The sequence below is a fragment of the Pantherophis guttatus genome, chromosome 5 (assembly GCF_059756535.1).
Source record: "Pantherophis guttatus breed Tessera chromosome 5, ASM5975653v1, whole genome shotgun sequence".
NCBI lineage: Eukaryota > Metazoa > Chordata > Lepidosauria > Squamata > Colubridae > Pantherophis > Pantherophis guttatus.
This window is the reverse complement of record NC_142067.1, coordinates 129,804,757-129,830,279: the sequence shown is the minus strand read 5'-3', so window position 1 is coordinate 129,830,279 and position 25,523 is coordinate 129,804,757. Positions and strand designations below refer to the sequence as shown.

Genomic DNA, 25,523 nt, shown 5'->3' with positions numbered 1-25,523 from the left:
GAAGGGGCGGGCGAGAGGAAAAGGAGGAGGAGCCAAAGCTGCGCATGCGGAGGCGGAGCTTTCTGCCAAAGCTTTTTAAACTCATGGATCCTTTTTTTTTTTTAAGGAATAAAGTTGCCAATTTTAGGCTGTGGGTATTAATGGGCTGCAAAGCAGGCAGGTCCGCATGAGTCACATCCAGGGTGCCCGTGTTGTGCTTCGCTTTAATAGAATTTAATTTCCTTGGGGCGGGGTTGGACTAGATGACCTCCAAGGTCCCTTCCAACTCTGTTATAATCTGTCCATTGGCTAATTTTGCTGGTGCTTTCAGTTGCTTTGGAAATTAATTAGTTAAATTAATGAAAGGAAATGTTATGAATTAAAGTTTAATCCATAAAACATTTTAATTAATCTAATCAATTTAATTAAATGCATTTCATTCAAATGTATTCATGAAACTTATTAATTAAAGAATTCGGGTTTTTTAGTTGTTTTGATCATTAATTAATCTGTTGTTTGATTCCAGAGTTGGGTTTTGTGAGGTGGACGACCATAGAATTAGAATTCTTTATTAAGAAATAATGCTAAACTTTGAAGATCCCTGGTGGCACAGCAGACTAAAGTGCTGTTAAGTAGCACAAGCTGCCTGCAATTACTGCAGATTCAAATCTCCCCAGGCTCAAGGTTGACTCAGCCTTCCATCCTTCCGAGGTAGGTAAAATGAGGACCCGGATTGTGGAGGCAATAAGCTGACTTTGTATATATATAAAAAACAACACCACTTGGGGGGCGCGAAAGCCCTACTAAGCAGGTATATTCAAAAGTATGAAGGCTATTGCTTAACGCATTGTAAGCCGCCCTGAGTCTCCGGAGAAGGGCGGTATATAAATCAAATAAAAAAAAAAAGATATCACAAATGTTATACCCAGATGATACATGGATTGATTAAAAAATGTACAGGAATACTAGAGGAATAATAGTAAAGTAAGGTAAGATAAGGTAAGGTAAAGTAAGGTAAGGTAAAGTAAGTAAAGTAAAGTAAAGTAAAGTAAAGTAAAGTAAAGTAAAGTAAAGTAAAGTAAAGTAAAAAATAGTAAAGTGAAATTGGAAATGAAGACGTATGTAAATAGAAATCCGGTCTGCTCGAATACCATCTCAGATTGAATTAAAAAAGGAAACAACAAAGGAATGGAAAAGAGGGGAGGAGTAGAGTGGGGAAAGGAAGGGAGTTGGGAGGTGAGAAGAAGAGAAAAGAATGGGAAAAGGAGAGGAAGAAGGAAGGGAAAAGAAGAGCAGGAGAGAGGGTAAGAAGGGGAGGAAGAAGAGAAGAGAGGGGAAAGAGGAAAGGAAGTAGGAAAGGAAAGGAGAGGAGGAATGAGGAAAGAAGAAAGAAAGGAGAAAGAAGGGAAGGGAAAAAGGAAAGGTTGTAGGAAAACAAAAGAAGGAAATGGTAAAAGAGCAGACCCGAACAAATAATTAATTACCTAATGGAAGTTGAAGAAGATAAACGAACAATGGATAAGGATGGATAAAAGACTGTACATTTAAACATGTTGATGAAAAATAAATAAATAAAAATTCGAACAAAAAAAAAAGAATTCTTTATTGGCCAAATGTGATTAGAGGCACACAAGGAATTTGTCTCCACTGCATAAGCTCAGTGTACATACAACAATAGTGATAGATCATTATCATAGTCATTGTAAAAATACATTCATCATAAAATGTGATTAAATAAATAATTTTATTTATTTCGTGGCTTGGCAACTTCAGTATTCCACAACTCGCTTGGCTGGGGATTCAAAATAGAGTGCAAGGTCAGAAAAAGGGTGAATTCAATTACCAATTTATGCTTTGAATTTATGCCCCTAAAGCCTTATCCCAACATCCTAGGATTTAATTATTGGCTATTTCAAAAGGAATTTGAGATGGAGACGATCGAAAGGTCGGCAGTTCGGCGGTTCAAATCCCTAGTGCTGCGTAATGGGGTGAGTTCCCGTGACTTGTCCCAGCTTCTGCCAACCTAGCAGTTCGAAAGCAGATAAAAAATGCAAGTAGGAAAAAAAGAGACCACCTTTGGTGGGAAGGGAACAGCGTTCCGTACGCCTTTGGGGTTGAGTCATGCCGGCCACATGACCATGGAGACATCTTCGGACAGCGCTGGCTCTTCAGCTTTGAAACAGAGATGAGCACCGCCCCATAGAGTTGGGAACGGCTAGCACATATGTGCGAGGGGAACCTTTACCTTTACCTTTAATTTGTCCTTGGAATCTCTGCAGGTTCTGTTTCTAGACCTCGTTTGAAGGGCTGACGCTACTGAAAGAATGGCCCTTTGGGGGAATGTGATCTTCCACAATCTGATGGATGATCTTATCTTGTCAGCAAACCTAACTGACATTTTTGCCATGAGTAAAGCAATAAAATGTCAGGGCAAAAACCTTTTTTTTTCTGGAAGGATCAGAACAATCTGACATTTAGAAAAGACACGTAGCAAAAAGCAAAGCCACTTCAGAAGATGCAAATGAGATGGTAGCTAAACTAAAACATGCCAACAGCCCAGTTAGTTAATTAGTTAGTTAACTTGTGCCTTCTAACTACCAGGGTCACCCTGCAAGGCTCACAACCATCAGATGTTGTACAAACAAAATTATTACTCAACGATGTATACCAAATAGATAAATATTGATCTTTCCAAGAACGTCTGACAAGCAAAGTCAATGCGGAAGCTCGATTCATTTAACAATGGCTGTGCTCTGCTTAACAAATATTGTAAAAAATATATATTGTAAAATCAGGTGTGACTTATTTAACAACCGTCTTGCTGAGCAACATAAATTATTGTCACTGTTGTGGCTGTTAAGTCAAGGACTTAACAGTTGTGCTCCGTTGTTTCTGTCAGGAAGCAACACGGCAGAGGAATTGAACTAAATTTCAGGGAGTGGGAAAATTAGTGACCATCTTGGAAACATAATCTTGATCCATCAAAAAAACCCATATAAGGAATCTTTCCAGAATGTTGCTTCCTGCAGAAATCCCTAAGAATTCAAGGAATTTCTAAATTAAATGAGTTTAAGACTAAGAAAAAAGGTATTGTCTACTCCCTTCTAATGACTTATTTAGAACAACCATAATCCTCTTGAGTTCCTAGCAAATAATCCATCCTGGTAAAAGGACAGCTGTGTTAGGATTGGGCGTCCCATTTTCAGATGAACACATTTTATTGAAAGGCATTGTGTCTGCCTTTTAATAATTGTGTTAATCCCAATAGTTGCTACTCAGTTTCTGATGATTAGCAAATAAGAAACTTCTGGATCCACCTGGTACTTTCTCTTCCATTTACACTTGTTGGCTGTCCACAATTAAACAAATTATAAACTACCTCAACCATTAGGATTTGAACAGTATACTAAGACCCCCATATAAATTAACTAAGGTTAAAAGTTAATTTTCCTTGTTCTGCAAAAGTCAAGATTTTTAACTGTCTTGGTTAACCATGTTGTAGAAATCTAACTAGTTTTACTGCCAAAGGAGAGGGAAATGATTTGGCTTTTATGAACGAGTGCCTTGAAGTAGGTTTTTGAAGCATCTGGACATCTAATAATTTCTAATTTCACCGTTTGGAGCGTACAGTATTGCTTGTGTGACCTGCCCGCTAGCACAAAACCACTTGCTTCAATTGTTCTCCCTTTTTCCATGCTGATTTAAAAAAAAACACACACAAACACTTTAGCCGACGTCGCTGTGATTTTTAATTGCTTGCGAGCGATTCGAGCAGCATCTGACCCATGCAATCTGATGCATTAATAGCTCTCCAGATGCTTTCTGCTAGCAAGAATTCCCTCCGCCGGTGCTGGTTGCCAGGGAGACCGTGTGCTTGTCTCCTACAGCCTGACATCAAGTTTTGGCAGCCTTGACTGTTTGTTCCCTCTGGGCTTAGTGAAATTCCAGCCGAGGCTTCAATACTTTCGAAAGAGTTGAACTCTTGATCGTGCTCAGTATGTTAATCGAGAAACAAAAACTCGACACAGAAAAGCCTCCGGGGCTTCACTTGTTTTCTCTTCCATTTCGATTCCATCCATTTCTAGGCAAGAAAAACCAAAAGCACGCATATAGACTGGGGGAAACCAGGCTTAATAGCAGTAACTGTGAGAGGGACCTTGGAGTCCTAGTGGACAACCAGCTAAATATGAGCCAGCCGTGTGCAGCCGCCACCAAAAAAGCCAATCCAATCCTAAATTGCACGAACAGAGGAATACAATCAAGATCAAGGGAGGTACTAATACCACTCTATAAAGCCCTAGTAAGACCACACCTAGAGTACTGCATCCAGTTTTGGTCACCACACTATAAAAAAGATGTTGAGACTCTGGAAAGAGTGCAGAGAAGAGCAACCAGGATGATTAAATAAATAAATAAATAAATAAATAAATAAATAAATAAATAAATAAATTTATTTATTTATTTATTTATTTCTATACCGCCCGTCTCCCGAAGGACTCAGGGCGGTGTACAGCCAATTTAAAAACACAAGACACAACAATAATTAAAAATTAAAATAATTAAATAGATTTGGCCGATTTAAAACCCTAAAAATTAAAATACCCCAATTTAAAATTATTATATTGACAGCCCTGCTGCCCTGATGAGGGGACTGGAGGCTAAAACATCTGATGAACGGTTGCAGGAACTGGGCCTGGCTAGTCTAGTGAAGAGAAGGACCAGGGGAGACAGGATATCAGTCTTCCTATATTTGGGGGGCTGCCACAGAGAGGAAGGGGGTCAAACTGTTTTCCAAAGCATCTGAAGGTCAGACAAGGAACAATGGATGGAAACTGAACAAGGAGAGATTCAACCTAGAAATAAGGAGAAATTTTCAGACAGCGAGAGCAATCAAATCAATGGAACAGAAGTTGCGTTTAGAAGTTGTGGGAGCTTCATCAATAGAAGCTTTCAAGAAGAGACTGGACTGCCATCTGTCAGAAATGGTGTAGGGTCTCCTTGGGTGGGGGGTTGGACTAGATGACCTACAAGGTCCCTTCCAACTCTATTAATCTGTTATCTAATCTGTAATTCCAGCGTTCTTCGTTCCCGTTGATTTCGTGGCTGGGAAAACTGGCGATATTCTCCTTGCAATGAATGGTTTAACATCCCCAAGGGACACTGCACAACATGCAAGGTTTTCTAGCATGAGTTGGGGGTACTTACAAGGAAGATGTTGCTAATGCAAGCCCCGGGAGGGGGGGGATCTTCTAACGGGGGGGGGGATTGCAGAAATCTCAGGTTAAGTTAATTTGAGACGGCGGAACTGGGAAGCATCTCCATCAGGATCTCGCAAAGCTAACCGAATCTAGACTTCTGCAGGTAGTTCTCCACTTAACGACTACAATTAAAGACACAATATTTAAGTGAGTTTTGCCCCATTTATTTTATGGCCTTCTGGCCACCGTTGTTAAGTGAACCGCTGCTGTTTTAAGTTAGTCACACATTTTGTTAAGTGAATTGGGCTCCCCCCCCCGTGGATTTTGCTTGTGAGGTCGCAAAAGAGGAATCACGTGACCTCCGGGGGACACTGAAACCGACATATAGACAAGTCAGTTGCCAAGCCTCTGAATTTTGATCACATGACCACAGGGCTGCTGCAACGGTCGTAAGGATGAAAAACGGTCGTAAGGCTCATTTTTTTCAATGATATAACGTTGAGGAGTCATTGAATAAATGATGTAAGTAGAGTGTTCCCTATATATTGTATTATGAGGGGAAGGGAGAGGGGTTATATGTCTATTACTTCCTCCTCCCACAGAATGACTAATAAAGGCATCAAGCCAGAGCTGGAATCAAGATTTATAAATTAAGATAAGCAATTCAGTGCTCAAAGCATGAATCAGATGACCCTTGCATGTTATCCCAGCGGGGATAATCTATCCCTCCCCCTCCTCTCCTCAACCAAGAGAAAATTGGAGAAGCGATGTGAGGGCTCTTTGGTGCTCTCTGAGCTGGGTTGTTTTCTTGCAGATGTTTTATTACCCAACTAGGTAACATCATCAGTGCTAAAAGGGAGTGGGGTTTGGGGAGAGGAAGAGGAGGAAGAGGAGTAGGAACTGTGGGGTCCTTGGTGCTCTCAGCTTGGTTGTTTTCTTGCAGACGTTTCATTACCCATGTAGGTAACATCATCAGTGTTAGAAGGGAATGGGAATTGCTAGGAGGCGGGGTAGTAGTATTGTGGGATCCTTGGTGCTCTCTGACCTTGGTTTTCTTGCAGACGTTTCATTACCCAACTAGGTAACATCATCAGTGCTGGTTTAAGGAGTGTGACGTGACATGGTCTTTTAACTCCTTGGATTTCGATCAAAGCAGGCCCAACTTTCTGGGACAAGGAATTAAGACCAGGAAGAGAAGGGATTCTGTTGCTAAAAAATGGGAGAATGGCAGGATGTATAAAAGGAAGGCACAAAAACACACACTGGCTGAGTTTAATCTTGCCTAGGCAGGTGTTTCTCAAGGTGTGGACTTCAACTCCCAGAATCCCCTAACTCAGTGGGCTGGCTGGAGAATTTTGGGAGTTAGAATTCCACACTCTCCAAGTGGCCATGGTTGAGAAACACTGGTCTAGACCAGTTTCCCAACCTTAGCAACATGAAGAGGTGTGGACTTCAACTCCCAGAATTCCCCAGTCAGCTGGCTAGGGAATTCTGGGAATGGAAGTCCACTCACCTTCATCCACTATCCACTAGAATTCAGGAAGTGTCTTCGGTGTCTTTAGACATCCGTTGGAAAACTTCACCCAAGCTTTGAGATGTGATTGAAGAGCAGAAAGACTGCAGACACAAAACTGAAGATCTTTATTGCAGACAAGAATGAAGCCATATATACAGATTTTTGCCAGGAGAGTACAGCGTGCAAAGATCACAACCAATATAGGGTTTAAGTTCCAGGGGTTAAAATCCACATTATCTTTGGCCATCATCTCAAATAACCTTTCTTAGTCAATGGCTGTTTTGGCTACTGTCATGAAAGCAAGGTGGCTCCTCTTTTGCTACTTCATTCCTTACAATCTTTCCACCTAGGACAGGGATCTCCAAACTTAGCAACTTTAAGATTTGTGGACTTTAACTCCCAGAATTCCCCAGCCAGCCATGCTTAAAGTTGCTAAATTTGGAGACCCCTGACCTAGAATATCCTGGTAAGGATATGGAAACAATGTCTGCCCATTCCACCTGTTCCCTTCCCCTTTTTAATGAATATATTTGGCTTTAATGTTTTACTTCATTTAATGCACTGTTTATTATGGACGCTAGTGTGGTTTCTATTGGAAACCGCTTCAAGATGCTTTGCAATAGGATACGCTTTTAGAAATCTATTAAATAAGGAATATATTCCAACAGAGATTTCAGAGAAATCTTGAGGGAAACTCTTCGGAATTAAAACCCTTTTTTTAATGAATTCCAATGCAGTTTATCAATGGCTCCTGTCCATCAACTTGGAAAAAGCAGGAGAGAGAGAGCAGGGGTGTGAGAAAGACAGTTTGGGACAATTTTAACAGAGATGGTTATGCTTTATTCATAACCCTGTCAAATGTACAGGTAAGGTTAATAATCTTTCCTGTGATAAATTATGATCAGATCCCCAAGTATTTGCAGCAGCCATCTGATTTCTCTCTCTCTCTCTCTTTCTCTCTCTCGACTCCAAATGTCGAGTTACACGCCTACCGTTGTGACATTTGAAATCCCAAGGTAATCTGAGCTGAAGAAATGTATTCTTTTAAAAATTCCGTTTACGGAGTAGTAGACCTACGGGTTATTTAAAACGTAAAATATTTCAAATGGGCCGATTCCTTTTCAGAACAATGTAAAAGGAAATCTTCCCAAGAGCAGGTGGAGTCTTCACAACTCCCCTTTCGCCATTCTTGGGGAAGGAAACTATGCAGTGAAGATCACCAAGAAGAGGCACAGCAATTATTTCTACGTTTGTGCAAGGCAGTGGTGGGTTCCAACCGGTGTTATCACTGGTTCTCTTCGTGCATGCTGGCTTTGCTCGCACACGCGCTGAACTTGCACTCCGTGGAAGTGCATTAGATTTCTGCCCAGCTGAGGCGCAGCAATCCACTCTGCCATGCCTATCAGCTGGGCTAAAAAATGTCAAATAAAGGTAGGTATAACGCAGGGGCAGACGAGAGGGCCCAGCTCACAGTCAAAGAGAACCAGTTCATTGACATCACATCATCACCACTACCGGCTCGCCCGAACCGGGCTGAACCAGGAGCAACCCACCACTGGTGCAGGGGAAGGGGAGGAAATTATAGGAATGAAATTCTACTCATCCCACTGTTAGATTCCTCCCTGCCACCAACAGCTGGACTCGTGCAACCAAAATCCAGTCATCCATGCAACAGAATGTGGTAGAACTTCAATTTAAAGGAACGTAATTTTTTTCACGTATGTGTTTATATGTCCAAAGGACATGTTTTATTTAGCACGCTTGCCATTTCGGTCGGCATCCATTATAAAAACGTGTTGCATTTGCCATGGGAAAACCTGGTGTTCAAGTCTCTGGACTGTTTGATGAGGGCTTTCTTTCGGGCTTCATCAATCTGGTGGACTTGAAGGTCTTGATCTCGGTCAAAGGGCCTTCTCTCCTGAGGTTGATTCTTTTCTCCGTCAGTTTTACTCTTTAGCTTCTTCCGGTGTATGTCCAGCAGAGATTCAGATCTCTGAGAGTCCTGGAATTTAGAATATTTAGAATAATAAATGTTACAAGAATTAGAAAATTGGAAGAAAGACAATGGAATTATGACATAGACAAGTAACAGCAACTCAGTTACCACAGAGAAGGGACATCTAAGTATTCAAAGACTACTGTTTACATAGATAGAATAGAATAGAATAGAATAGAATAGAATAGAATAGAATAGAATAGAATAGAATAGAATAGAATAGAATAGAATGCAATGCAATGCAATGGGAATGGAATGGAATAGGAATAGGAATAGGAATAGGAATAGAAATAGAATAGAATAGAATAGAATAGAATAGAATGCAATGCAATGCAATGCAATGCAATGGGAATGGAATGGAATGGAATGGAATAGAATAGGAATAGGAATAGAATAGAATAGAATAGAATAGAATAGAATAGAATAGAATAGAATAGAATAGAATAGAATAGAATGCAATGCAATGGGAATGGAATGGAATGGAATAGGAATAGAATAGAATAGAATAGAATAGAATAGAATAGAATAGAATAGAATAGAATAGAATAGAATAGAATAGAATAGAATAGAATAGAATAGAATAGAATTTTTTATTGGCCAAGTGTGACTGGACACACAAGGAATTTGTTTTTGGTGCATAAGCTCTCAGTGTACATAAAAAGAAAAGATACATTCATCAAGAATTATAAGGGTCATACAGGCAGTCCTCAACCTTTGACCACAATAGAGCCAAAAACTTCTGTTGCTAAGTGAGACAACTGTTAAGTGAATTTTGCTCCGTTTTATGATGCCACCATTAAGTGAATCACTGTAGCTGATGTTAGTAACACAGTTGTTAAGTGAATCTGGCTCCCCCCCCCACCCCGGTGATGATTTTGCTTGAGAGGAGGTCGCAAAAGGGAATCATGTGACCCCGGGACGCTGCGGCCGTCATAAATATGGACCAGTTGCTACGTGTCTGCATGTTGATCATGTGACTATGAGGATGCTGCAATGGTGATAAGTGTGAAAATGGTCACGTGAAAAAAAGATGGACGGACGGACAGATGTTAGATGATAGATAAGATACACAGATGTTTGTTAGATAAATAGGTACCGTGTTTCCCCGAAAATAAGCCCTCCCCAAAAATATTTAAGCGTATGCGCAGCCGGTCCTCGCCATTTCCTCTGGTTAGGGAGACAGAGCTGGAAATCAGGTAAGAAGCCAAGAGGAGCCCCGTCTTGCTCCATGCACCCCAAAATAATAAGATCTCCCCCAAAAATAAGGACAAGCACTTATTTCAGTGTTCAAAAAAATATGAGACAAGGTCTTATTTTCGGGGAAACACGGTAGGTAGGTAGGCAGGCAGGCAGACACAGGCAGACAGACAGATGTTAGGTAGGTAGGTAGATATAGATGATAGGTAGGTAGATAGATAAGTAAATAGATAGATGATACATAGATGGTAGGTAGGTAGATAGATAAATAGATGATATATAGATGGTAGGTAGGTAGGTAGGTAGGTAGATAAATAGATACATAAATGGTAGGTAGGTAGGTAGATAGATGATACATAGATGGTAGGTAGGTAGGTAAATAGATAAATAGATACATAAATGGTAGGTAGGTAAATAGATAGATAGATAGATAATTTTAGACAGACAGACAGACAGACAGACAATCCAGGATATTGTCAGTTCTGCTCATCAAGTAAAAGCAATGTTTATGCTAGTGACTTCAGTCTCGATAACTTTGCTAGAATGCAGTGTATGATCACGTTTCCATAGAAACGCCGAAAAAGAAATTGTGGTTCAGGCCCAGTATTTTTGAAACCAGCAGGACATTTCTGAAAAGAAAAGAGGGTCTGAGCCAAAGAAACATCTCCACAGAAACCAGCATCGCTGGGGGAAGGAGGGGGACGGATGACAGATGACGAAACACCTACATTGTACGAGGATATCTGCTCAGCCAGCTTTTTGTCTCTCTCGGAGGGGAAGGCTTCTTCTGCCTTGTCCTTGGAGACGGGCTTTCTTGCTTCCTGCTGTTCCTGAAGACCGGGAAAAAGGAAAAGAAAAGATGAGTTAGCAGGCGCCCAAAGAAACGCACAAACCAGAGGAGAACCTTGGTTAATTGAGATCTTCTTTATGGTATCTTAAGGCAGCCAAATGATAAGATCGATGGACAGTTTTGATTCTCGCGGTAGAAAAAATCATGGCTGCACAGCCTTGGTACACAATGTTTTATGCCAGGAAAAAAGAAAATGTTATTTATGTTATGCTGAGAATTTTATCTATTCATGCTGAGAATGTACCCAGTGGAGAGGGACGTTCTCAACATTATTAGGGTTGACTCAAAAGGTTCCAGCTGAGAGATTTCGGCTTTTCTTAACCTGTGCAAGATCAACTCTCAGAAACAAGGTGGGAATCATGCTTTAAAATTCCATTTCTAGAATTTTTAGATTATATATATTATTATATATAATCTAGATTATATTATAAATATATTTAGAATAGAACTGGAAGGGACCTTGGAGGTCTTCTAGTCCAGCTCCCTGCTCAAGCAGAACATATATATACCATTTCAGACAAGTGACTGTCCAGTCTCTTCTCTTCTTGAAAACCTCCAGTGATGGAGCCCCCACAACTTCAGGAGGGAAGTTGTTCCACTGGTTAATTGTCCTCATTGTTAGGAAGTTTCTCCTTAATTCCAGGTTGCTTCTCTCCTTGGTTAGTTTCCATCCATTGTTTCTTGTCCTGCCTTCAGGTGCTTTGGAGAATAATTTGACCCCCCCTCTTCATTGTGGCAGCCCCTCAAATATTGGAAGACTGCTATCATCTCACCCCAGTGCTTCTTTTCTCTAAACTGGACCTACGCAATTCCTGCAGCCGTTCTTCGTATGTTTTCATCTCCAGGCCTTTGATCATCTTAGTTGCTCTTCTCTGAACCTTTTCCAAAGTCTCAAAACATCTTTTTTTGCAGTATGGGGACCAAAATGGGTTGCAGCATTCCAGGTGTGGCCTTACTAGGGTTTTGTAAATTTCTCTCTTATCCTCACAGAGAATGAGAGCCCTCGCTTGCTGAAGGCTAAAGAGGTTCTTCAACTTGTATTTTGGGGGGGGGGGGCGCTAACGTTTATTTACAGGGCCTGGTCGAGCTGCTCCGATGCGATTGGAATCCTTAGCAAGATTTCTATTTTGCATCTCAAAACGAGTTTCATTTGCAAGCCAATTCAGCTTTGGACCTTTCCATTTGAAGAGTCCCATTGACAGCAGGGTGGATAAAAATCAATGATTTTTTTTAAAAAAATCAAAAAAATCAGATTTGTTTGATTTAAATTGGATTTTTTTGATTTTTATCAAATTTATTTTAATAAAAAACGTTTGGGGTAAAAATCTATCGTAAGATAGTTTTCTATTTAAGATACAGAAATAATTTAGTTTATTCAGCATGAAACGGAGCTTAGTTATGTAGCAGGAGGCTGTATATTCTGCAACACTGGGACTATCGGTGAGTCAACAGCGGGTCAAAGGAGTAGCAGAGATGACAGTTGCTCTTTAAAAATTATGATTTAAATCGAGTTGATTTAAATCAAGCCTTTTCACTAGTGATTTAAATCATGATTTAAATAGGGATTTAAATCAACTCGATTTAAATCAAATCCACCCTGACTGACAGGGTCCAGTTTTTTGACAGGGGGCCAGCAGGGAAAAAAACAGCCATCAGGTCAATGCAGGCACATCGAATCCAACCCAACGTTTCAATTCGATGGGAGAAATTGGACTGAATTGGCACCTAATCTCCAAAGTGAAGCTCTGCGCAATCCTATTGACCCAAATCTGTTTCCTCCTGGAGTTCAAATACCAGGCAGTCCTCGAGTTAGCCCATGTTATGTTGCTGAGACAATTGTGACATGTTTTGCCCCATTTTATGACCTTCCTTGGCACCGATGTTAAGCGAATCATCAAAATGGTTAAGTCACACGGTTGTTAAGGGAATCTGGTTTCCTCCGTTGACTTCGCTTGTCGGAAAGTCGCAAAAGGGAATCGCATGACCCCAGGACAACGCCACCGTCATAAATGTGAGTCAGTTGCCAAGCAGCTGAATTTTGATCACGTGACCTCGGAGATGCTGCAATGGTCGTAAGTGTGAAAAACGGTCGTAAATCACTTTTTTCGGTGATGATGTAACTTTGAACAGTCAGTTAAGTGAACTGTTGTAAGTAGAGGACTACCTGAAGAGAAGGACCAGGGGAGACATGATAGCAGTGTTCAAATATTTGAGGGGCTGCCCCAGAGAGGAGGAAGGGGGTCAAGCTATTGTCCAAAGCACCTGAAGGCCAGACAAGGAACAATGGATGGAAACCGATCAAGCAGAGATTCAACCTGGAAATAAGGAGAAACTTTCTGACAGTGAGAACAATCAACCCATGGAACAGAAGTTGCCTTCAGAAGTTGTGGGAGCTTCATCACTGGAGGCTTTCAAAAAGAGAATGGACTGCCATCTGTCAGAAATGGTGTAGGGTCTCCTGCTTGGGCGGGGGGCTGGACTAGATGACCTACAAGGTCCCTTCCAACTCTGGTATTCTGTAATCTGTAAAACCTGTATTTGCCCTATAATTCTCCAGTATTTCATATGCCATTTTCCATTCCCCCCCCCCCAGCTCTGTCAGATTTCTATTTTGCTGAACTGAGTTCAATGAATTTTGCTTTAAAGTTGGTCCTTGACTTACAACCATCTGTTTAGTGACTGTTCAAAGTTACACCGGCCCTGAAAAAAGTGACTTATGATCGTTTTTCACACTGACAGCTGTTGCTGTGTCCTCTTGGTCACGTGATCAAAATTCAAGACAGTTGGCGATTGGCATGTACTTATGACAGATTGCAGAGTTCTGAGATCACATGATTCCCCCTTTTGCGACCTTCTGACGAGTAAAGTCAACGGTAAAGCCGGATTCACTTAACAACCATGTTACTAACTGAACAACTGCAGTGATTCACTTCACAAAGGTGGCAAGGAAGGTCATACAATGGAACAGAACTCACTTAACGACTGCCTTGCCTAGCCATGGAAATTTTGGGCTCAATTGTGGTCATAAGTCGAGGACTTATTATCTTTATAAGCTTTTTTTTTTTTTTTTAAAGTCAATAGATCTTAAGAAATCTTAAGAAATGAAACAATGTTGGAAATGATTCCACAGCTGGGTTTATTTAAGTTGTGGAGGGTGGGCCTGTCTGGCCACATTCACCTCCCACAGAAAACCATTTAGAAGCATCCGAGGAACAAAGTACTCAACCATCTGACCTCTTCTGTAACACCAGGCATGCTACAGCCTGCTAGACGTAAGGAAAGAGTTAGCATGCAACAACTTCTATTGTGTCAGACGTGGTGGGAAAATTGGACCGTTGTAAGCATAGCAACAGTTTGTTTTAATGAGGTCAGCTTCAAATCTTGGGAGGACCGAGAAAAGGATCAACTCTCAAAAGTTCTTGGCTCAGCTGTCTCTTGGCAACGAAGCTGCACTGCTAATCGGAGGAATTGAGAGGAATTCACACACCACAGAACCACACTGTTAAGTCTGCAAAAGTAGCAACAATTTTGCAGGAACTTATCTGGGTCGGTCACCGGGACCGGAGGTTTTGGCCTTCTGAGCTTTCGGACTCGTGCTGGAGCCCATCCTCAGGGAAATTCTCTCGACTGGAATGTGTCAATGTGTGTTTTTCAGCATGTGACACGCTCTGCTGGAGAGAAGTTCCCTGAGGATGGGCTCCAGCATGAGTCCGAAAGCTTGGAAGACAAAACCTCCGGTCCTGGTAACCAACCCAGATTAGTTCCTGCAACATCATTCTGGGACACGTATATTTGCCTCCATCCATAAAGGACAACGTCCTTGAATTAAAGCAAAAGAGATTATTCAAATAAAATTTGCCTGCCTGATGAGTGGTAGCAAAGGATCCCCACTGGGTCCCCATCTTCTGGGACTGTGCCTCCCTCCATCATCAGAAAGTTTTTGAAACTATTTTGAAGAGTGTTTGATGACAGACAGGCGATTGTTGGCTGTGCTTGGAATGGCTGGCATTGCTAGGATCAGGATTGGCTATATCAGGGGTGTCAAACTTAATTTCAATGAGGGCCACATCAGGGCTGTGGTTGACCTTGGGGGGCCGGGTGGGCGTGGCCAGCTTGACACCACTCCCCAAACTGCTGGCATGTTTCCTCTTCACATTGGGTAGACCGGGCCAAAGTGACACGGGTAGACCAGGATGGCCCATAGACTGCATCTGACCACATCATGGGCTGCATCTGGCCCACAGGCTTTGAGTTTGATACCTCTGGGCTATATTATGATTATGAGACTTGTTTATGATCTTCATTATTTGGCTTTATAACAATTCGATTTACTAATGTTGCATTGATTGGTTTTCTTGCTTGGGAACCATTCAGAGTCAGGAAGACAGAAGGTCATAAAATCATTTCTATTGAGTAAGAAACTATAAGCCAAGGACGTTTGAAACGTTAAAAATCCACGTCAGCAGCGTCCATTTTAAACTTTCCAAACTTCTCTTTGACTTATTGCTGGATAAATACCAGATCTGCCAACCCAAAAATATGAAGAATATTTTCACTGACAAACCAGGTGGGAATAAAGACTTACCTTAGCTTTCTTTTCTCTATCAGCTGGAGTATCCGTCCAAATGGATCTGTCCCCAGAATTATCATTGGCTCTTCTTTTGAATGTCCGTGGACCGAAACCAAAGTTTTTGAGTTCTGGGGGAAGATCGGTCATCCAAGATTCTCTTTTAGCTTGTTTGGATTCGTCCTTTGACAGGAAACAAAATTGAGAAGCATCCGTGAAGGACCGGCCAACGAATGCCTTCGGAACGCTGTTGGGTGTTTGAGAAAAAGCAACAGAAACGATGTACCCAACTCACATCAGCATCTCCCAGAAGTTTCTCCTTCATTCTTCGAGCCCGATCCTCAATCTCAGCACCTGGGTTGGAGTCCACCGATCCCTTGGCTGGCATAGGGCCAAATATATCTCCCTCTTCCTCATTATCGCTCGCCTTTAGCGCAACACAGAATAAAGACAAAAATCCTGGCGGTTCAGCCAAATGGAGATTTTAAATAATACCAAGTGTTTAGGCAGCCCTTTGGCCTCTAAAGCTTCCTGTGCATGACAATCCTTTCAAGGGTACTGCAAGACATCATTTCTTAGCAGCAAAGAATGTAGCACATCTACCTGTAGTTTTCTGATTTACGTTTGTAAAAAACAAGAGGGTCATTTCACATAGAAATATCAACTCTTGTTGTGAGATACATATGGTACAAACACACATTCTAGTCAATGAGCAGTTCCCTGAGGATGGGTTCCAGCATGAGTCTGAAAACTTGGGAAAACTAAACCTCTGTTCCTGGTGACAGATTGGATCCTGCAATATTATCCTGGGACACGTAGATTTGCCTTGATTAATAAGGAACAAACTGTTCTCGTGTCCTTGCTTGAAATCCTCGTCTTCCACGCTATTGCAAGGGTCTAATCTCGGACGCCACCTACTTATTTTTCAGAGACAACATCAGCATGAATCTATCATGACAATTGCTCGGGATTCTATTGGTATAATTGAGTTTCACAATATTTCTGTGTTCAGTTTAACTCCCATCCTTTCAGGATACAGTACTGAATTTCAGAAAGTTGTAGAATTGGGACGCCTGCTGAGGTTCCTTTTCTCCATGAGAGCTGATGGGAAGGTAGCCAACAACAGACTCCAGTTAAGGAAACAATAAAAAAGAAACTATGAAGTATTAGAAGCTAGTTCTTCCCATGAGGTGGCCTACCAGAAGAGAAAGTTTTGCAGTGCCACAGCATGGTGCTCCTGGCCCTGAGTGAGTTGAGGGGGGTCACAAAAGGAAAAAAAAAGTTGAAGAAGTTGAGACCTCCTTCAACTGAAGGTCAAGTTTCTTCAAAGCTTGCCTCACATTTCTGATTTTTTCCCCCAGCCTTTCTATTACTATCATAAGATAGGAATGGTTGTAGAGATATCCTTCACATATACAGGTGTCTCCTACATATTTTAATGTCCAGTGAACTGAGAACACACATCATCTGACAACTGAATTACATCTAAATCCATTGGATGATTAATCACCCAGAGTTCTTTCAAAGCTAGAAACTTTACCAGGCAAAGGAATTTGGGTCAAAATACTTTGCTCCACATACACATCCCACAAACAAATGTTGAATTCTTTGTGTTTTGTTTTTATTATTTCTCATACCTGGCTTTTGTTACCTCGTTTTTCTTCAGCATCTTCTGACGGTTTCTTAAAGCCTGGTGGCAAAGCAGGACCTATAATAGGTCTCAAGAATAGAATTAGATTTTAATAACATTCCCCTATATAAAGCATATAAAGAATGGGCTGTTAAAAAGTTACTCTCAAAGCTATATTTGCAAGCAGGTGAATTCATATCCCACTTACACACATCTGCCCCCGCATTCCTCTGCGATACAGGTGGCCCTCGACTTACGACAGTTCATTTAGTGACCATTCAAAGATACAACGGCAATGAAAAAATGACTTATGACCATTTTTCACACTTTTGACCATTGCAGCATCACCATGGTCACGTGATTTACATTCGGATGCTGGACCACTGACTCATATTTGTGACGCTTGCAGTGTCCTGGGGTCATGGGATCCCTTCTGATAAGAAAAGTTGAGAGGTATGCCAGATTCACTGAACCACTGTCTTCCTAACTTAACAACTGCAGGGATTCACTTAACAAATGTGGCAAGAGAAGTTGTAAAAGGGGGCAAAATTCACATTACAAATTTCTCATTTCACAATATAAATGTTGGGCTCCATTGCGGTCATAAGTCAAGGACTAACTCAGCTAATGTTACAGAGGAATTTAGCTTGCTTGCAGGAGTCACGGGTTCCTTGCCTGCTCCTTGAGTTAGCAGTTAGTGTGGTTCTAACATCCTTGTGTGAATTACCTTTCCGGTGATTCCTCTGGCTTTTTAAATCCTGGAGGAAGAGCAGGCCCAAAAAACCCATCATCATCCTCTTCCTGAGATCTTCTCAGTTTCCTTTATAGAGATAAGGAAGGCAGAAATAAGGGCATTTGAAATACAAAGAGCGGTTTTGCTTACATCTCAAAGACAGTGCAACGACTGGAAGTTTTTATGCAAGGAATCTTCAAGGAAAATGCCTTGAGGTTGTGCTAACAGTCAATGAGCAGCTGAGGGATGAACTGAAGGAAAAGTTCAGGAAGCTCAACTTTCTTTGCTGGAAGAAAAAGGTGCCCTAATTTTCATGTTTCTGCTTAAAAAAGAGGCAGGCTGATGAAGATGTTGCTGCATATGTGTGCAGAGAAGATCAAACAGGATGATTAGGGGACTGGAGGCTAAAACATATGAAGAACAGTTGTGGGAGCTGGGCATGGCTAGTTTAATGAAAAGAAGGACTAGGGGAGACATGATAGCAGTCTTCCAATATCTCAGGGGCTGCCCCAAAGAAGAGGGGGGTAGCTATTCTCCAAAGCACCTGAGGGAAGGACAAGAAGCAATGGGTGGAAACTAATGAAGCAGAGAAGCAACCTGGAACTAAGGAGAAATATTCTGACAGTGAGAACAATTTGTTTCCTGGAGGACAAGTTTACAATGGAACAACTTGCCTCCAGAAGTTGTGAATGCTCCAACACTGGAAGTTTTTAAGAAGAGATAGGACAACCATTTGTCTGAAATGCTATAGGGAATCCTATACCATTGGGTTGGACCTCCAAGGTCCCTTCCAACTCTATTATTCTGTTCTGTTATGTCTGTGGGCGATGACGTCCTAAGTATGTGATATTTATATATTTTAGTACCCCCCCTCCCCCAAGGCATACTGGCATCAGGAGCAATAGTCAGAACGCAAAATTTAACTATCATTGACATAATGGCATCAGCTGCCCCTTAAAACAATTCCATACTTTCAAGCCAATGCACAAACCTGGGAACTGGACTTGAACCTTCCTCCTCTTCGGAATCAGAATCTGTCTCTCTGGACGTCTGAGCAGACACACGTTTCTCCTCATTTTCAGAGTTTTCCTTGAAGCCAGGAGGCAATGCTGGTCCTGCAACTAAATTTTATTCTATCATTATATATTTCAGATGAATATTGCTTTATTTGTTTTTGGACTATCCAACTTTTTTTTTTAAGGAGATAAGAATAAAAATAGGCACGTTCTTTTATGTGAGCACTGATTTATAGTCTCTTATAAATATGTTTATTTATATAAATACAAATCTATCTTGGGCTAACTGATCTATTATAGTGCAATGTCTTTGGGCCAATCACCAGGAGACTGGGAGTTCTAGTCCTGCCTTAGCATGAAAGGTGTGTGTGTGTGAGAGAGGGAGGGAGGGAGGGGGAGAGAGGGAGAGGGAGAGGGAGAGAGAGAGAGAGAGACTGACTGACTTTGGGCCAATCACCAGAAGACTGGGAGTTCTAGTCCCGCCTTAGTCTGAAAGGGGTGTGTGTGTGTGTGTGTGTGTGTGTGTGTGTGTGTGTGTGTCTTTCCACCAATCACCAGGAGATTGGGAGTTCTAGTCCCGCCTTAGCATGAAAGGTGTGTGTCTGTGAGAGAGAGAGAGAGAGAGAGAGAGAGAGAGACTGACTGACTGACTGACTTTGGGCCAATCACTAGGAGACTGGGAGTTCTAGTTCCACCTTAGTCTGAAAGGTGTGTGTGTGTGTGTGTGTGTGTGTGAGAGAGAGACAGAGAGAGAGAGAGAGAGTGTCTGACTGACTTTGGGCCAATCACCAGGGGACTGGGAGTTCTAGTCCCGTCTTAACCATGAAACCCAGCTGCTCTTTCCTCTCCTCTCAGCCCGGCCCACCTCACAAGGTTGTTGTTGGGAAAATAAGCGAAGGCATGTTTGCCTTGAATACTAAAATAATCTAAAAAGCTAAAACGTCCAATAAACCGCCAAGGAAACCAGACCTGGTTGGGATCCGCCAAGGGAAGCCAGGAGGGCCCCTATTTCCATTTACCCCTCCAGCCAGCCCCCTCCTCCTCCTCCCTCCCTCCCAGATTGGCTCAGCCAGAAAGCTGAAAAAAAGCCCCGAGCGGGGCCTTTCTCCCCCGCGGAGCCTTCCCGTCTCATTCCCGCGAGCGAGGGCCTCCTCCTCCTTCTCACCCGACCCGGAGTCCACCGAAGCGGCCTCGGAATCAGCTAACTGCGGAGGCAGCGCCGGCCCGATAACATCACGGGACGCCATGATGGCCAGAGGAACCCTGGTGCGCCTGCGCGGTACGCTCCCCCAGCGCGCTCTTTCCGGCGCGTAGAAAGGCGACTTCCGGGCGCTTTCCACCCACGTCAGGGTCGGTGCGCCGGAAGTGACGCCATCGCCGAGGGGACGGAGTCGCACGTGTGGCCCAGCGGAAAAAGATGGATGTTTGGTACCATCATCCGCCGCCGCTGCCGCCTCCTCCGTTTCCAGCCTGGGGCGCCGCTGGGCACTGGCAGCCGGGACCCCCCGGGCCCTGGCACTGGGCCTCGCTTCAGCCTCCACCCCCACACCCAGGTCGGTTTCAGCCCCGAAAGTCCCATGACACCCTTGAGCGGCCTACCTCACAGGGTTGTTGTTGCTGCTGCTGCTGCGGAGGGCAATTAGGGGGGAGCCGGAATCCATATGGCAGAGTCAGACTCTATTAAATTAATACTGTAATAAGAGTTACAAGAGTTCTGGATCTCTACATTCTGCTCCTTCCCTCCTTCCTCTTTTACCTGAATCCCCTGTTTTCATGGGGATTTTATTATATTAAATTATTTATGTGGTTATGTTATTAATATAATTATTATGTTATGTTTATATTATAATTATTATATTATGTGGTTCGTGTGTCTATGGGATATGTTATTGGTTGTGTGTATGTATTTAATTTAATTTAATTTAAATTTAATATAATTTGTATTTTTTTTAATTTGATTTATATGCCGCCCTTCTCCGGAGACTCAGGGCGGCTTACAGTGCGTTAAGCAATAGCCTTCATACTTTTGTATATTTATACAAAGTCAGCTTATTGCCCCCACAATCTGGGTCGTCATTTTACCTACCTTAGAAAGGATGGAAGGCTGAGTCAACCTTGAGCCTTGGAGAGATTCGAACCAGCAGAAATTGCAGGCCGCCCTATCTCCATAGGACTCAGGGCGGCTCACAACAAATAAAAACAAACCCAATAAAAGACCTAAAATACATAAGTGTACATACATAAAATACATGAGTGTATAAATATATAGTTTAAACATATATTAAAACCCATTAAAATAATCAAAAAAACCCTCAGTCCAGGCTGGGCGATGTGAACAGCCATGTTTTTAATTCATGGCGGAAGGTGCGCAGATCAGGAGCCAACCGAAGCCCCAGGGGGAGTTGATTCCAAAGAATGGGCGTGCCCACAGAGAGAGCTCTACCCCTGGGGGCTGGCCGCCGACATTGTCGAGCCGACGGCACCCGGAGAAGGCCCTCCTTGTGAGAACGCATGTATGTTTGAAATAAAAAATAAATAAAATAAATGTATGTATATGTGTGTGTGTGTGTGTGTGTATAAAACACCAATATATCCATATACAATATTCAGTGATGCGGTGACCTAGAGGTGGAGCTCTCGCCTCACAATCCGGAGGCTGTGAGTTCGATCCTAGGTAGAGGCAGATATTTCTCTCTCTCTCGGCACACTGAGAATATATCTGCTGAACAAAACTCCGCATTGGCGACAGGAAGGGCATCTAGCCAGTAAAACACTCTCCATTAGCTAGCTCCATTCAGTTGCCCAGGCTCCACCCCGCAAGGGATAATGGGGTTGTTAAAAGAGGAATGATATCTATATCTATATATAATATATCCAGTGATGGGATTCAAGTAATTTAACAACCGGTTCTCTGCCCTAATGATTTCTTCCAACAACCAGTTTGCCAAACTGCTCAGAAAGTTAACAACTTCGGTTCTCCCGAAGTGGTGCGAACTGGCTGAATCCCACCACTGAATATATCTATATACAATCTATATATATATACTAACTATATTTGTCTGTGCGCATATCTATATAAACTATATATACTGCTCATAAAAATAAAGAGAACACAAGCAGAAGACATCCGAGATCTGAATGAATGAAATAGCCTTATTAAATACTTTGTTCTTTACATACAGTAGTTTATACACTGCTCAAACAACTAAAGGGAACACAATACTACTGTATGTAACGAACAAAGTATTTAATAAGGCTATTCATTCATTCGGATGTCTTCTGCTTGTGTTCCATTTATTTTTTTGAGCAGTGTATATAAACTCTATATATTATATATAACACCCATAAATCTATATATACTATATGTGTGTGTATACACACTCACATATATACATACATACATATAGGCACATGACCGATAGCATATCCCATAAACACAAATCACAGTAAAATCCCACACAAAATATGGGATTTAAGTAAAAGGTGGGGAGGGAAGGGTGGAGCAGAATGTAGAGAGGGAAGATGGCATCAGCTCATCTATAACTATTATAATTATTGTTACAATATTAATAATAGTCTACCTATGGATCCATGTGTGTTATACATACATACATATTCCAAGCTCTAACACACATGGATGCATTCGCACACACCCCCACACACACATATAAAATCACAGTAAAAATACAGGCTATAACGAAAAGGGAGCAGAATGTATAGGGAGAGATGGGAATCTGCTATTTGTCTCATATTTGTGTGTATGTATCTGTATATTCATTATCTATCTTATCTAGTTTTTATTATTTTCAATGTTGCAAACTCCTCAGAGTTGCCTAGCAACTAGATGAGCAGCAAACAAATTTTAATGCATCCTTTATGGGAAAGTTGAGTTTATGCTCAGGGTTTACGGTGCTTTCCTTTCTTGAATAGAATTGCATTTATGTTTCTATTCTATTTCTTTTTATTTATTTTGTAACCCTTAATTCCAACTGAAGGCAGACATCCTCATTTTGGTGAAGACTGGCAGGTGAAACAAACTGGACTGCCACAAGCTGGAGCCTGTCAAGGCAGGAAGCACAGACAGAAGGTATTTCATTGCAAGTTGAGAGCAAATTGTATGGAGCCACTTTCGTTTGTATTTCTGATTTCAACAAAAGGAACACAGACGTTTTCATAAGCATGCTGTAGACAGAAAGAACCCTGTGGATGCAGTGGTTAGAAGTTCGATCCTGACTGGCTCAAGATTGACTCAGCCTTCCATCCTCCCGAGGTCAATAAAATGAGAACCCATATTGTTGGGGGCAATAGGCTGACTCTTTAAACCGCTTAGAAAGGGCAGTAAAGCACTATGAAACGGTATATAAGTCTTAAGTGCTAATGCTATTAAGCTGTTTGTATCAGCCCTGGAGGCCATCTTTTTCTTTGGATCTTCAGGGCTGCCACACTTAGTGCTGTGGGAAACTGGGAGGGGGGATTGTATCGAGTTGTAGAGATATCTAGCCACAATAACTTGACTCTGGGAGTCCAGGACATTCTGCCTCCACCTGGAGTGGCATGACTGGGAGTCCTCTCCACTTGGGACGGCTTAACACTTTTTTTTTTTAATGTTTTTAATAGCTTTGTTATTGTTCTTTTCATTTTGGGGCCAAACATATATATATCTTTTTAAATTGGTTTTAATGTTTGTATTTATGTTTTTACTTTGGCTGTACACCGCCCTGAGTCCTTCGGGAGAAGGGCAGTATATAAATTTGAAAAATAACTAACTAACTAACTAACTAACTAACTAACTAACTAACTAACTAACTAAATAAATAAATAAATAAATAAATAAATAGATTGGACCATGTGATGGACATGTGGGTGCAGGGGAAGGGACTTGGGACTTTCTGTTGTGTGGGGAAAACCTGGAAGCTTTCAGATTTGGGTTTTCCCAGATGTGCCAAAATGACATCTCTAATAAAATGGAACTTTGAGGAACTTCTAGCCTCAGAGTCTTCCCTTGTTGGGGCTGTTCCTTGGAACCCTGACATTTTGGTATTTTTACTATCCTTATGTATTTATCCCAGTTTTGTAATTCTTAGCATTGTGGACCTAGGAACAATAGCGTATGTGGCAAATACTCCCTTGTTGTGAAAAAGAAAAGTTGACTTTGCAGGTTCATCTAGGATGAACCTTTGTAACTGTTGGGTTCCTTTTCCTGCTACTGAGGAAGAATGAAAATAAAGCAATTGGAATGGTCCCTCACTAGCCTTTCATGATGTCGTCATGCTAAGCTACAGTATCGTTTAATTCCAATAGATTTCTCTGCCAAGAGGAAATCAACCAGAATGTAGAGTTTCACGGAAGTTCGTGTTTATTTATGTATTTATACATACACTTATGACTGAATGACTGTAACCTTGTTGCTGGTATACTTAAGATTTATATTGACTGTTTCCTAATATGATTTATTTGCTTATTTGTATCCTATGACTATCATTAAGTGTTGTACCTTATGATTCTTGACGAACGTATCTTTTCTTTTATGTACACTGAGAGCATATGCAAGAAAGACAAATTCCTTGTATGTCCAGTCACACTTGGCAATAAAGAATTCTATTCTGTTCTGTTCTGTTCTGTTCTGTTCTATTCTATTCTATTCTATTCTATTCTATTCTATTCTATTCTATTCTATTCCATTCCATTCCCTTCCCTTCCCTTCCCTTCCCTTCCCTTCCCTTCCCTTCCCTTATTCTATTCTATTCTATTCTATTCTATTCTATTCTATTCTATTCTATTCTATTCTATTCATGAATTTATTTGCCGACCATCTCGTTTTAAGTGACTCTGGGCAGCTTCCAGTTTATTTGGCTTATAATTGATGTAAAGCAGGATTTAATCCATCAGTTAATTGGATTACTTGATTTATATACCACCAGTACGATGGAAAAGAATATTCGAGTTGGTAGAGAATATTCGAGTTAGTAGAGAAGTACAAAGTATTAGATCTCACAGAGGAAGACATCTTGACTCCTGTGAACAACCCAGTGGCAAATTCCTTTTCCAGTTACAATTCTTGGTTCACATGTAACACCCAAGAGTTTGTTAAAGTGAAACCAGGCTCTGCTTTATTTCTCCTCCTGGCTACTGAGATGGACGTGAATAATCCTAGAAGTATACATGAACGTCATTCTGTTTGTACATCTGGGACTAAACTATTTGTGCTTGTGTTTGGTTGTTTTGATAAAGTCACAAAAGGAACAAATTGCACTCGGCACACACCCTTTCCTTCAAGGATGGCTGCCATAAGATTGAAGCTTTTTCTTTATGCTTTGATTAACTGCGGATTTGCACTTTGTCCAAATGCTAAATCGTACTTAATTTTAAACAATGGATCTTTGAAAACAAACTAGTTTCACAGGTCATCATTGGAAGTTGTTTTGTTTCACTAAAACAGTTCAGATCAGGGGCACTTTTATTACAGCAGCGAGCAAAGCAAAAAGGGAAGCAAAGATGAGTGCCAGACTAGAAAAATGGGAGACTGAGAATTCTAGTCCCAAAAGCCAACTGGGTGACTCTGGGCCAGTTCCTCTCCCTCAGCCCAGTCCACAGGGTAGCAGTTGTGGGGAAAACAGGAAAGAGCAAAATGTGTGTTGGACATGTTCGCTGTCTTGAGTTATTTATAAAAATAATAAAAGCAGGATACGAATGAGTAAATAAAAAATAAAAGATTCTAGACTATCACTATAGAATGGAATGGAATAGAGCAGAATAACTTTATTGTCACTTTGAACGTACACTAATTGGCATAGGTTAAAAATGCAATTTCGTTGCCTACAGCTCTTAAAGGGTCACCGCC

The 25,523-nt window shown here is 41.5% G+C and overlaps 2 protein-coding genes across 4 annotated transcripts in view; one reads left to right on the top strand and one right to left on the bottom strand.

Moving 5' to 3' along the window:
- Nucleotides 1-6,795: 6,795 nt before the first annotated feature.
- GPALPP1 (GPALPP motifs containing 1) lies at nt 6,796-20,043 on the bottom strand. 2 transcript variants are annotated; one of them, XM_060686495.2, is made up of 8 exons: nt 19,848-20,043; nt 18,658-18,787; nt 17,661-17,753; nt 16,941-17,022; nt 15,599-15,730; nt 15,322-15,486; nt 10,615-10,716; nt 6,796-8,695 (listed from the first exon to the last, which is right to left on the bottom strand). In XM_060686495.2, the coding sequence occupies exons 1-8, from the start codon at nt 19,927-19,929 to the stop codon at nt 8,477-8,479; spliced, it is 1,005 nt and encodes a 334-aa protein (XP_060542478.2). In that variant the 5' UTR covers nt 19,930-20,043; the 3' UTR covers nt 6,796-8,476. The 2 variants fall into 2 exon arrangements, with proteins under 2 accessions (XP_060542478.2, XP_060542479.2); XM_060686496.2 differs by having other exon boundaries at nt 18,658-18,781; nt 19,848-19,963.
- Nucleotides 20,029-25,523, top strand: part of NUFIP1 (nuclear FMR1 interacting protein 1) — a 17,930-nt gene continuing 12,435 nt past the window's right edge. The window contains exons 1-2 of one of the 2 annotated variants that reach the window (XM_060686498.2): nt 20,029-20,235; nt 22,678-22,769. In XM_060686498.2, coding sequence (XP_060542481.2) covers nt 20,100-20,235; nt 22,678-22,769 — 228 coding nt within the window. In that variant the 5' untranslated portion in view covers nt 20,029-20,099. The remainder of the gene's footprint in view (nt 20,236-22,677; nt 22,770-25,523) is intronic. The other variant, XM_087895600.1, reaches the window with a different exon arrangement.